General features: G+C 42.5%; 1 protein-coding gene across 6 annotated transcripts in view; it reads left to right on the top strand.

Moving 5' to 3' along the window:
- Positions 1-12729, top strand: part of MTUS1 (microtubule associated scaffold protein 1) — a 388163-nt gene that overhangs the window by 224021 nt on the left and 151413 nt on the right. For all 6 annotated transcript variants that reach the window (XM_068278642.1, XM_068278641.1, XM_068278639.1 and 3 more), the window contains 2 exons: positions 3857-3952; positions 8972-9010. In XM_068278642.1, the coding sequence (XP_068134743.1) occupies positions 3857-3952; positions 8972-9010 (135 nt within the window). The remainder of the gene's footprint in view (positions 1-3856; positions 3953-8971; positions 9011-12729) is intronic.

Here is a 12729-nt window from a genome sequence, read left to right as displayed (position 1 = left end):
AGTCTCTGAAAGCAAACATTCTAGTCATATACAGAGGGGGTGAACCAGTGGAAGGCATAGTCCTACTGAGAGCCAGCGTGCGGTGTGTGTTTTTAAATTAGTAAAATATCGGTAAAGATTACCAATAATTTATTATTGGAAATTAGTATTAGAATATCGGTGATTTTATGGATAATCTACTAGGGGCAATCTTCCTGGCTTTTTTTTTTTTTTTTTTTCCCTAGGCGCCTTTTTTTACATGTATGAGTCTGGTATTGTTTTCCAGCACAACTGATTGCTAACGAGCAGTCGCTGACCATTGAGCATTTGACAAAGGCCTATGTGCTGAAACTTTGTACTTTCTGTGGCTATGGTACCACTAAAAAAAATTAAGCCAATATTGTGCAATCCAGGTGGAGACCCAGCTTTTTATATTATTTGCATCTGATTGTACACCCCTGTAGGATGTATGCTGGTTGACTTCCCTGGTGCTACGACTGTCAGTGGTTGGAGCTCTGGGGGGCAATTCTTTGTTGTGATTGTTTTCCAGCACACCTGATTGCTAACGAGCAGCCGGTGACAATTGACACTTTAAAAGGTGCCCAAAAGTATCACTAATCATTTCAGATGAGTTGCAGGCGTGTACAGGCCTTCAGAGACTAGATAATTGTGGTAGAGTATTGAACTGTATGCCGTGACTGACACAGGATGGGTGTCTGAAGAGTTTCTATTATATGACGAGCTTACTCTTTACGCTTTTAATCTTTTTAGTTAGCCAGTAAGTGGCATCATCTGGATACAACACCTTCTGCCTAGACTTGTTTGTGGCACTAAAGAGACTCTTCTGTTCTCAGAACATTACTAGGTGGAAGTGATGGGGCAGCATCAAAAAATGCTGAGGCAATCATCACTTATCTGCCTAGCACTAAAAATAGAACTTTTTTCTTAATTAAACACAATAAACAGACAAATCAATGCTATAAAGCACTATACAGTCCCATTAACTATTTATTTTTAGTAGTTTCTTTATGAGACTCTAAATGACTGGAAAGGCTGGGAAGACCTGAGAAGCTCCACCCCATAACCAAATCATGGGAACGTTTTTGGTTTTGAGTAAAACCTGTGATATCTGTATGAAGTGCCAGTGAAATTGCTGTATGACTCAAGCTACATGAAAAGCATGAAAATAAAGGTGTAAATATTTTGTCATGTGTTGAGTGTTGCCGATAAGTGGTAATTTTCCACTTAAAAATCAGAAAACGTTTCATCACAGAGGCCTAAGTGTGTAATTGCAGACTGCCACTCCCTTCTACTCTTCTTTTCAAGAGATGTATTGTAAAATGATGCATTCGCTCGGTCTTGCTTATTAAATAGACATTAAAATTGACACTCTTATAGTAAAAGCGCACAAATCTATGAGCCGTGTAGTTTGCATTTTGCTGGGTCACCTGAGGCAAAGTGCCAGTTAGCAGCATCTGAGATTGGCTCGTCTGGTCTGGATTAGTGGGGTCTTTTGGAATGAATGTAAAGATTTGTTCACAGTTACTAGCATTTGCTGTGGTGTGTTGAGCTAATCAGCCAGGCAGCTTTGTGAAGTGTCACTAATCTTGAAGCACGTGACTGTATGATGATTTATGCTTTGCCCAAATAGAACTGAGCTTCTTAACATACTCTTTTCTTATTTATACGTTTAGATTTTGCTTTGCATATTAAGATCTTTTGCTTTTAGTTACTGCATTTTCAGATCTGAAACTTTACACACCACTTTGGGAATGTGCTTTTTTTTTTCCCTTTTCTAGCTGTCCAAAACATGCGTATTATTTACTTTAAAGTATACCACATGAAGTGGCATAGCGTGAAATCATGGGGACCCATAGTGAAATTTCGGTTGTCCCATCCGAATCATTACCAAATCATCGATATAGCGACTGTACTAAACTATGTTCTCCCAAAAACGTTTTCATCAGAAAAAAAGTTTTGTTTCCTTCCAAAAGCCGATCTATAAGTTGGCTAAGGAGGGTGAGAAGCGGGCCCCCATTGACGCTGCATGCGTCTGCAGAAAAAAATTCCCCATTAAACAAAAAATTTTGACAAAACGAAGGAGTCGGCCTCCACAATAAAGTATTTCAGATCCCGTTATATTCGCTATATCGATCAAGGTGGTACTGCAACGCTTGCAAAGTTACATGATGCATCAAACTTGAATACAAAGCTCTGGTATCCAAAGCGGCCCACATGTAATTATTGGCCCATGGGATACCTTCTAATTGCTGTAATGCGTATCCCTGAGATGTCCCTGCGAACCAGGGGCTGCAAGCACCTGTCCAGCCACTCCCCAAGGCGTTCAGTGAGAGAACCCTTACCGGCCACAATGAGCCGACCAAGTACAGGGCCCTCCTTATGTACTTGGGAAGATGGTGAAACATAAAGTGGTATTGTTGAAAATAAGCAGTTTATTAATTAAGCTGTATAGAGCTGTGGAGTCGGACCAATTTTTGGGTATCGGTAGTCGGTGGTTTCATAAACTGAGGATTCGGGAGTCGGGTGATTTTTGTACCCACTCCATAGCCTTACATAGGCTGTGGAGTCAGAGTTGGGGAGTCGGAGCAGTTTTGGGTACCTGGAGTCAGTGGTTTCATAAATTGAGGATTCGGAGTTGGATGATTTTTGTACTGACTCCACAGCCCTGAAGTTATATTCTGTAAAATTCCTCTTAACGGGCCCTTTTTTTTTACAATGTTCAGTGCTTTCCTTTTATGCAGTGAACAGGGTAAAGTGCTCAACTGACCTTCTGTTTTACCTGGGTACATTCTCACCTCCATAGCACACAGTGCACTGCTGCACACATTTTTTTTACAAATCGCAGAGTCGCTACTGCACTTGTCCAGGAGTGCTCTGTGTATGCACACTGTGTTTAGCCTCGAAACCGGACATGTGCAGAATGTTACCACCAACGGAAGTGCGATCAAAGATGCGGGCCTAAGGACAGCGAGGGACATACAGGCCTAAAGGGGCTGGAGGAAAGTAAAAGAGAAATCTTTTATTTCAGTTTGGGTAACCTGATGACCAATGGGCATTAACACGGTGGCTCCCCAGGACCGCCTAACGCCAACTGGCGTTAAGTCCTGGGGGTGAAGATTTCAGGGGAGCGCGCACGCGATGCATGTGCATCCCTGCTTGAATGACAGACATCCGCTCCGGTCATTAGTCTCCCAGAGGAAATCGCCACTAGAAGACTGTTAGATGGCCCTCTATTTACATGGTAAAGCACTGCGATTTACAGCAGCGCTGTACTGGGGACAGCCGTGTGACACAGCTGTCCCCTCTGCTGGCACGAGAGCGATCGGTTGTCATAGGCTAATGCCTATGATAGGCAATCGCGTTGATTGGCTGGCGGGGGTAGGAAGGGGAGGGCTGGCAACAACAACAACAAAAATAATTAAATATTTATGAAAAAATACACACACACAGAAAGCTCTGTTGGTGGGCAGACAATGGGGGGGGGGGACATTTGTTTGCCAAGTTGTACGGCCCTGCAGTGAGCCCTTAAAGCTACAGTGGCTTATTGGTAAAAACATTGCCTGGTCACTGGGGGTAAAGCCTGTTGTCCTCAAGTGGTTAAGGAAGGCTATTTTATCATTTTGTGCAAGAGAATCTAGAAGGGGTATCAACTTTCACCTCAGTGTAGTATTGGTGGTATTTTGGTCACCATATAACGGAGCTCCTCTTGTTTGCTGGATACCTTTTTAATGTGTCCGAAGTAGAGCTCTAAATATAGTTGAAGACTTCTAATTCTCCTAATTGAGGTTTTTTTTTGTTTTTTTTTAATTGTGTATTTTTGAATTATTGTTTTCGTTGACATAAAATGTTGTTTTAGTTTCAGGTACAAAGAAAAGCCCACCGTCAGTCCAAAGTGTCTCAAGATCATCAGGACCATTGAAGCGGGCAGAAGCCACTAAAACTGTGAATGGAGGTGAGAAATATAGCATAGACTTGCAGAGAATATAAAATGTTTTATGTGTAATAGCCAGAGAAGCATGAAAATATTCACACATAGCCCACCTTTCCTGCAGTAGTTCAGTAGGACTTTGTTGGTCCCTAATGGAGGAACTATAGTATAGTTCAGAACAGCGAGCCAACACTCCAGTTATTGAAAGTAAGGCATATTGTTGTGACACACGTTGGCAAACGCCATCAGTAATACTGAAAATGCGCTAAAATGTTCTGTTTATTTCCAGCACAGTAATGAGTAAACTACAAAAAGTAACAAGCATACCAAATATATAACAATATGCACACCTGTAACTCCACTATTAATGATCAGAAAATAATTTTATTGATTTGTATAGTGTTAACATCTTCTGTGGTGCTGAGCATGAGCCTTTACTAATAATAAAAGATGCTCGCGTTCTAGAACACTGATGTACATACGTAGCAATCATGTTAAAAGTGAAAAGTTGATGTTTAAAGAGGAACACATATATAAGTAGATAAATACTTGCTCTACTTACATATGTATTGCACTGTCCACGTTTTGATTTTAGTGATTTTTCTATAGTAAAAAGAGAAAAACCTCCTTAGCATTTCCCATTTTAATTGTCTGTTTTAAAGCCAATCCTGATGTCATTTCCCCCCTTACTCTCCTCTGCCTGATTATTGTATGTAGTGCCTGCCCTCCTCCCAGTCTTCAGACACTCACACAGCTCTGCAGTGCATAGGTGTGGGAGGGGAAAACTGGAGTGGAAGAAGCTTCAGTCAATTAGGCTACATTGGTTATGTCTGTGGGGAAAAGGGGAGGAAAGTAAAGAAGAAGAAAAAACTGCATGTCCAGCAACTTCCTTTGTGAGACAGATGTACCAAATAAGAGCCAGGAGACCTGGGAAATAATAATCTATTGAGAATAAAAGTAAGAGTGATTTTTAACTTTTGAATTGCCTGGTTAGCAACCTTATTACTTGTTTAACTCCTAAAAAGAGAATTGATTTTATGCCTGACAGTTACACTTTAAGCCCTACATTTTAAGTGTTTACCGTATATATGTAATTTTTACCTTGTATTCCAAATTTTATTTTTTCTCAATGCTGTTATACATTGCATGGTTTTTAAAATAATAGCACAATGTAGGTGGGCCGGAGTAACCTCACCCCTGAACAGTTTTTACTGCAGCCCGATGTACAGCTTGACTTAAAAGCAGCAGTGTAGCAATAGGAGATGCAGAGATTATGACCGGACCAGGGCCATTAGGAAAGAGGGATTCTGAGGGGACCTCCCTCAACTGCAGTATGAGCTTTTTATTGGTCCTGTGCTGGTAATGATTACCTCTATAGATGCTTTGAATAGTAGTAATCATTAACTGTTTCCCATCCCCTTCTTGCACCTCTGTGGTTGCCCTTGGCAGGTTTTTGTGTGCCATATCAATTATGTATAGAGTGCTTGGAGGGGGGGCGGACGGGACACACCCAGTGTAAAACTTGCACTGAGTCTTAGACTTGAGTGCTGGAGGACCTTGTCCCAGCTCTGGCTGAGACGCCAAAGTGTGCCCCTCCATCCCTACCACACCAGCCGTCACACACTGATTGCTATTAGATTAGACTAAGGCTGCCTTGGGCCCCCAACCCCCCCAACACCTTAATCTCTAGTTATCTGGCTTGCAGTCAATCTGCCATGTATCCCCCTTTCTTATTTCTCTCTGCTTCAAACACACTAGGGGAATGATAACTGAGTGAGTTGTGCGTAGAGGCCTGCGCGGGTCTAATTTTTCAGACCCGCACCTGCAGTCTGCTACCCGCACCTGACCCGTAACCCGCTTTCTGGTGAATCTGGTACCCGCACCCGACCCGTGCCCGCACCCAAATTGCAACCCGATTAATTCAAAACCGGTGCCCGAACCCGACCCACATTTCGGGTACCCAACCCAATGCAGGCCTCTAGTTGTGCACCCCCTCCTACACTGCGCCCTGAGGTTGGAGCCTCTCACTTCTGCCTCAGCCCAGCCCTGGCCTTCGCTCTGCCACTGCTAAGTATTTGTGCACTCCACATAAGGGTGTTTCTGTGAACTAAACCTTGACTGCCAGGACCAATGGTGTCTGTATAGGTGTGACTGTTAGACCGGACACTGTTCCACTGCAATGCTGTTGGTAGTGAGGGAGTGGCTGGAACTTTCAGCCCATCTGTGTTTATAGAGGGAATGCCCGTCTTTTCTTTGGAGTTGTGTGATACTTCATCATGCTGATAAGGTTTAAACGAGGAAAGACACCAGAAACTGCTTATTAATGTGTAAACTTCCTGCGCAGCTGTCTAGACTGAGATTTAATAAGGATAGAGGGCAACATTTATTGAATAGTTTTTAGGTAGTTATTCTACTAGTCATCTATTCATTAAAAAAAAATCCTGAACTTCAGCTTTACATTTTTAAACAGTTTTGAGTGTTGGAAATAAAATGTCACCCTTTGTTGAAGCTTTTCAAACTATATACGGTAGAATCCTTTTATAGTAAATCCCAAGGCACCAGACCAAGTAGTATACTAGAACAAGACAAGGCTGGTATAATTAAAGGGTATAGCGCGCCCATTTCAATAATGTTCAAAACACAACTTTATTGCACAAATAGTCACACGTGTACTCCAAGAAAGCAGGAGTCAAAAAAAAAGTCCACAACATTAAAAACACATTCTGCTCAGACACACAGTAAAAAAACTAGGTCCACTGTCTTCCACGCTCACACCTTTATACAGTATTGTCTCAGATTGAGATCATTTAATCAACTTTCAGTATCCGGACACCGTCAAACTCCTATTGACGTTTGGTGCACAATCCATGCACACAGCAGCTGCTTCCCTCTAACAGGGATTTTTATGTTTCCAGGTCTATAGCATGCATGTATTGATTAAATAAATCTTACTTCTTAGCAATGTACGAAAACGTTTCAAGAAGAAACCCTCTTCATTAAGCAGCAACATGAAACAGTTTGTATATCCATTGCAAAGTGCTTTTGCAAAGGCTGGACTACTTGTCGTAAGGCAGACTTGTATTGGTTCTTAGACTTACCCTTGAAGTGGCAACCATGAAATGCTTTTATGCAGTTATCCGGAGTTGAGCATGCCAGGCTAGGTCTCCTCTCACTGGTGGAGCCCCAGTGCAACTCTTCACCAATGGCAGCTTCCCTGGTATGAGAGGCGGGGTTGTTTGACGCATGGACCAGCAGTGGCTCCCTCTACTTGCGCGTTTTGCGTCAGATTGTGTCATCTGACGCTGCCTCAGGACGTGGTTAGTGCCTCTACCTCCATATGCTATAGAAGTCTCTGCCTCTTTCTCTTATCCCACCTCTTAACATCACATCAGCTTATCAATCATCTTCCATACACTCATCTTTGCATTCAGCCGTGTTGGTTCCATTTTGCGATTTAAGATGCAGTTAGTTATTTGTTTTAAATAGCTTCAAGTAACCAGGTCAAAAGTGCAATTCAAAGGGGAATTGACAACTTTTATTTATGGATCAGTCCAATGCATACAAATGCACTGCATCTAGAACTCCCTTTACACCTCAGTCCATTCAGTTTCTACACCTTTGTTATATATTTATAGATAAAAATCCTGATCACAATCCTAGATCATATATATTCAAATTTTGCCTATTTCACGCACTATGCACCCACGCCTCAAGAAAAATTAAACATTGACTGGCAAGACCAATGGTGTCTGTATAGGTGTGACTGGTGTTTGCATAGGTGTGATTGGTGTCTGTATAGGTGTGACTGTTAGACCGGACACTGTTCTGCTGCATTGCTGTGTTGGTAGTGAGGGAGTGGCTGGACGGTTCAGCCCATCTGTGTTTATAGAGGGAATGCCCATCTTTTCTTTGGAGTTGTGTGATACTTCATCATGCTGATAAGGTTTAAACTAGGAAGGCAAAGATGACACCAGAAGCTGCTTATTAATGTAAACTTCCTGCGCAGCTGTCTAGACCGGTATTTAATAAGGATAGAGGGCAACATTTACTCAATAGTTTTTAGGTAGTTATGCTACTGTTAACCACTAGCCGGGTCAGCACCAGTATATCTATGCTCCGAGGTTGCTCTCTTACCGCTCCAGGGGCGTAGATATCTGTCTTCTAATTCCAATGGGTTGGTGCTGTGTAGGCAGGCGTAAAGTTGACCCAATGGGTTTCTTGAGAAAGACTAGCCTGTCTTTAGTGGACACCAATGCAGTGAGAGCCATTTATTACCCATCACCATTCATTCCTTAGTACATTTTTCTCTTATAATCCCACCAATTGCCAATGCAGACATTCACCTTGCTCATTATGTCGCTTAAGTAACGCTATATTACCCATTATGTCGCTTAACCAGCCACCTGAATGAGGTTTATTTATCTTTTTTGCTGGAGGCTCAAGCGCTCCGGATCTTCTAGTTTCACCCTTGCCGCCTCCCCTCCCAAAATGTTGAGCTGAATCTGTAAGAAATACAAAAACATTTACTATCTTGAAGGTTTTTTTGTTTTTGTTTTTTAAATCTAATCAAAGAAAGATTTTCAAAAACTGTCTCTGTCCCCGGGCTCTGAAAATTCTAGCTATGCCTCTGATAGGGATACAGGGGTTCCTAGGGATTATTTTGTATTTATATAGCGCCGACATCTTCCGCAGCGATGTACAGAGTATATTATCTTGTCACTAACTGTCCCTCAGAGAAGCTCACAGTCTAATCCCTACCACCATATGTCTATGTACGTATCGTGTAGTGTATGTATAGTAGTCTCTAGGGCCAATTTATGGGCAAGCCAGTTAACTGGTCAAACTTAGTTATTGACCCATCTACTTTAGCTTGTATAGTTAATTTCATTTTTCAGGTAGATACGGGATATTTACACACACTAAGTTTTGTTCAATATGTAAAACGGACTAAGATGCTAAGAAATACACGTTTGTATCAGCCACAAGCCACTGTTTTCAAACAATTTTTAGAGATCTTAACCCAGCATTTTTTATTTTTTCCAGGTACCCATGGTATCCCGGGGCTTAAACCTGCTATATCAGGTCAGTCTTGCTTTATTTTCTTTCTGTTACTGTTATTAATTTACAGTGCAGTGTGTCTGCGATTGGCAAAACGTAACCTGTGGAGTCCACAGAAATGATTGTCATTCCTGAATAGCAGCTGAACTATGCTGTATGTAAATTAAAGCACACCTGACGTGGGGGGGGGGGGGGGGGGGAGTGGGCTTTAAGTTAAATGAGGCAGCCCCAGCTAGTTTGTAAATACAGGATGTTAACCCTGTGTCTGCTTCCATGAAAGCAGGAGGTAGACACTGCAGATTTGTGGCAGGAGTTCTGTGGGCTGCAACAAGTGTTTTTTTTCTTAGTTATTATGCTGTTTTTTAGAGCAGAGGGGAAGTTCTGAGTTTAGGTTCACTTTCACTTGGCAGATGCAAGTTAAATTACACAAAGAATACCTTGTGTGACAGGTAAAAGCAAACAGCTGTGACTTTAAGGACAAGGTAGGTGTGTGTGTGTGTGTGTGTGTGTGTGTGTGTGTGTGTGTGTGTGTCCTTTTTCATTAGTTTTCCATTTGGTTCTGGTCAGTGTTAGTACAGGTGACATGAGGCCTGGGCCCTACAGAGGTTGTATAACTCCTCCAGGATGACACATCAATACATGCCATAGCCAGAGGGTTTGAGGTCTCCCAGCACAGTCTCAAAGGCATGGATGAGGTTACTGGAGACGTGTAGTTACTGCTCTAGGAGAGCTGGACAGGGCTGTAGAAGCTCTTAAAGTGGACTTGAACTCAGAACTTCCTCTCTGCTCTATAAGATAAGCAACAGCATAATAGCATTCAATTAAAAAACTTTTTTTTACAGCTGATACAAATCCTGCAATAAATCTGCAGTGTTTCTACGTCCTACTTTCATGGAAGCACACATATGGTTAACATCCTGTATTTAGCAATTACCTATCTGCCGTGGCGGTCAGCTGACACAGCAAAGGGATCAAATTACAACTTGTGCTTAGTCACAAATTAGGGGGAATTAAAAAGGCTTAAACTCTCTAAATACATACAGGGTGCATTTCTCTGTTTTCTTTTGGGCCTGTGCAAGAGTTCAGTTCCACTTTAAGAGACTGCTGTAGTCCCATTGTGTAATAGTTTTCACCTGACTAATGAAATATTTGCTACAGCAAACAAAATGTTTTCATCTTGCATCTGGCTTTCTCACTGACTACACATATTATGTATTAATTCAGTAATTATGTATGTAGGTGGATAATTATGAGTTGTCTATTCTGAAACATGTCATCATTGCTTAGAGTTGCATGCAGTTTGTTTTTGTACCAGGTAATGTTTTCTGTATTCACTGAGCACATATAATAGCTATGCATAGTATTCATCTTCTGGTATGTTAACCCAGGTATTTTACCAGAAAACCCTATGGTCAAGGTGGTAATTATGTTTTATGTAGTCTCTCAGCAAAGTTGTCATAGGTAATCCTTGCTCTTCATATTAAAAGCAGATTCACTTATGTATCATGCATCTTTATTGCTTAAGGCCTCTTTCACAGTGGGACGTTGCGTTTGATGCAACGTTAAAGTCGCACAATGTGCCCCTAACGCAGCGCATGTAGGTTATGAAATTGGATGTTATTTTGCACTGCGTTGTGTCTCTTGGTGCGCAGTTTTCGTCTCATACTGTTGGAACAAAAACGGCGCATGCGTTACATTAAAAAAAACCAAAAAAAAACCCCTTACTGAACATGTGCAACACACAACACAGCAAATGTATTGCTAAACGCACAGCATGCAGCACTTTCTAAATATTGCAATGTGTGCACTGTGAATGTTGCACAGACTTTGTATTGCTGTGCGTTAGTCTGCGCTATAAATTTTTATAATGTGCGACTTTAACGTCCCACTGTGAAGGAGGCCTAAAACAGAGATGCTGCAAGAATTTGTGAGTTGGTGCATCTCAGTTGAAATTGTGTGATTAGTTTTGCTGATCAGGCTTTTGATACTTCAAAGAGGCTGGGGGGAGGGGTTCAGGCTAATTTTTAGCTCAAATTTATACTTTCTGCCACTAGGCTACTTGTGGCACCAGGGCCAAATTTAAGCCAAGGCCACATAGGCCATGGCCTAGGGCACCACAGGGCAGGTGTGTGGCAGGCTATACTGGGAAGGGAGCAGAAGGGTCACCTGGCTACCTATACTGGAGGACATAGGTCATCAGGCTATCTATAAGGAAGGGAGGATCATCTTGAATCTTATACTGAAGGAAGGGGAGGAGAGGGGTCATCAGGATACCTATACTAAGGAAAGGGGGCTTCTTAGCTATCTAAACAGGAGGAGAAATTATCAGGCTTCCTTATATTAGAGGGAAGGGTCAGCAGGCTACCTTTACTGATGGTGGGGAGGGGTCATCTGGCTACCTATACTGAAGGGGGGTGGTTGCTGATAGTGGCCTTGGGCGGTAGAAATCCGTCCCTGTGGGGCACAGTTTCCATGTGCAGCAACTGCCCTCCCATTCCATGTGCAGCCCTATCTTCTATGTGTAATGTACCGGTATATAAAAGAGGGGCTACTGTACAAGGACTGCTCTCTTTTTCATGTGTTACTCCACTTTGCAGCCTTCTCCTCCATATGCAGCAACCACTCTTCCATGTCCAGCTGCCCAAGACCCAGGCCTTCCTGGCCTTACAAGAAATCTGCCCTGGTGAAATTAAAAGGCCTCAGTCATGTGGTTTAATATGTCGTACTGAAATGTGTTCATCAATAAGTTTATAAACAGCTAAAACGAGATCTGTTGAGTACCTGTACAGTTATAGGAAAACATTTGTCAGGCTTGCAGATGGGCCTTAATTATTAATCATGTGTTTTCTGGACCTCATAGCTACTGGTATGTTTTCAAAAGATGTAGTTGCTATTAGATGCAGATCGTATATTTTATAGGAAATAGGCAAGGAGAATCTTGGAAATACATTAAAGTTTACTTGTAGGATTCCCCGAAGCCGCCTCCATTGATTATTCCACTAAAATAATCTCGGTGAGCTACTGCTATTCCCCAGAATGCACTGCTTCCCCAGTAGGTTCAGCTCGGGTCACTGGCTACAACTTGGTCCTTATGGTAGGTAGATGGTGGGGTAGGGCTGCAGTTACCTTATATACTCATGTATAAGCCTAATTTTTCAGCACAAAAATGTGCTGAAAAGTTATCCCCTCGACTTATATGGGAGTCAGTGGAGCAGAACAGATGGTGGAGCAGGTTTTGTTACTAGCAGAGGAGTATAAGGATCTTGCACTAGTGAACCTGCTCATAGCAGCTGGCTCCCTGCTGTGTCATTTGCCCTCATCCCCTGCAACATAGTGCGCAGAGTGCTCTCCTCAAGACTACCTGTGTCCCCTGGCTTGTGGAGTGGAGCGTGCAAGCAGTGTCAGCTATGCATTGATTGGGAATTCTTCCTGCCTGGCAGTCGCTGTGTCTCATATGTGACGCCATCTAATGGCATCTTGAGACACAGTTGTATCATCCTTGGGGCACATCTGGCTATGGGGAGAGGGAATGACATGTACTGGGGGCACATCTGGCTACTGTGGAGGGGGCTGTACTGGGGCGGGGGCTTATACACGAGTCAATCACTCTTTCCTGATTTCTGAGGGAACAGTGGGTACATCTGCTTATACGCGGGTTGGCTTGTATGCGAGTATATACGGTAATCCTGAATAGACTGTACTATTCATCAACCTGTTTAGGAAGTATCTCAACCTGCCAGCTT

This window comes from Hyperolius riggenbachi, chromosome 1, assembly GCF_040937935.1.
Source record: "Hyperolius riggenbachi isolate aHypRig1 chromosome 1, aHypRig1.pri, whole genome shotgun sequence".
Taxonomy (NCBI): Eukaryota; Metazoa; Chordata; class Amphibia; order Anura; family Hyperoliidae; genus Hyperolius; species Hyperolius riggenbachi.
Note: the sequence above shows the minus strand (reverse complement) of the source record. Positions and strands in the feature narration are given on the sequence as shown.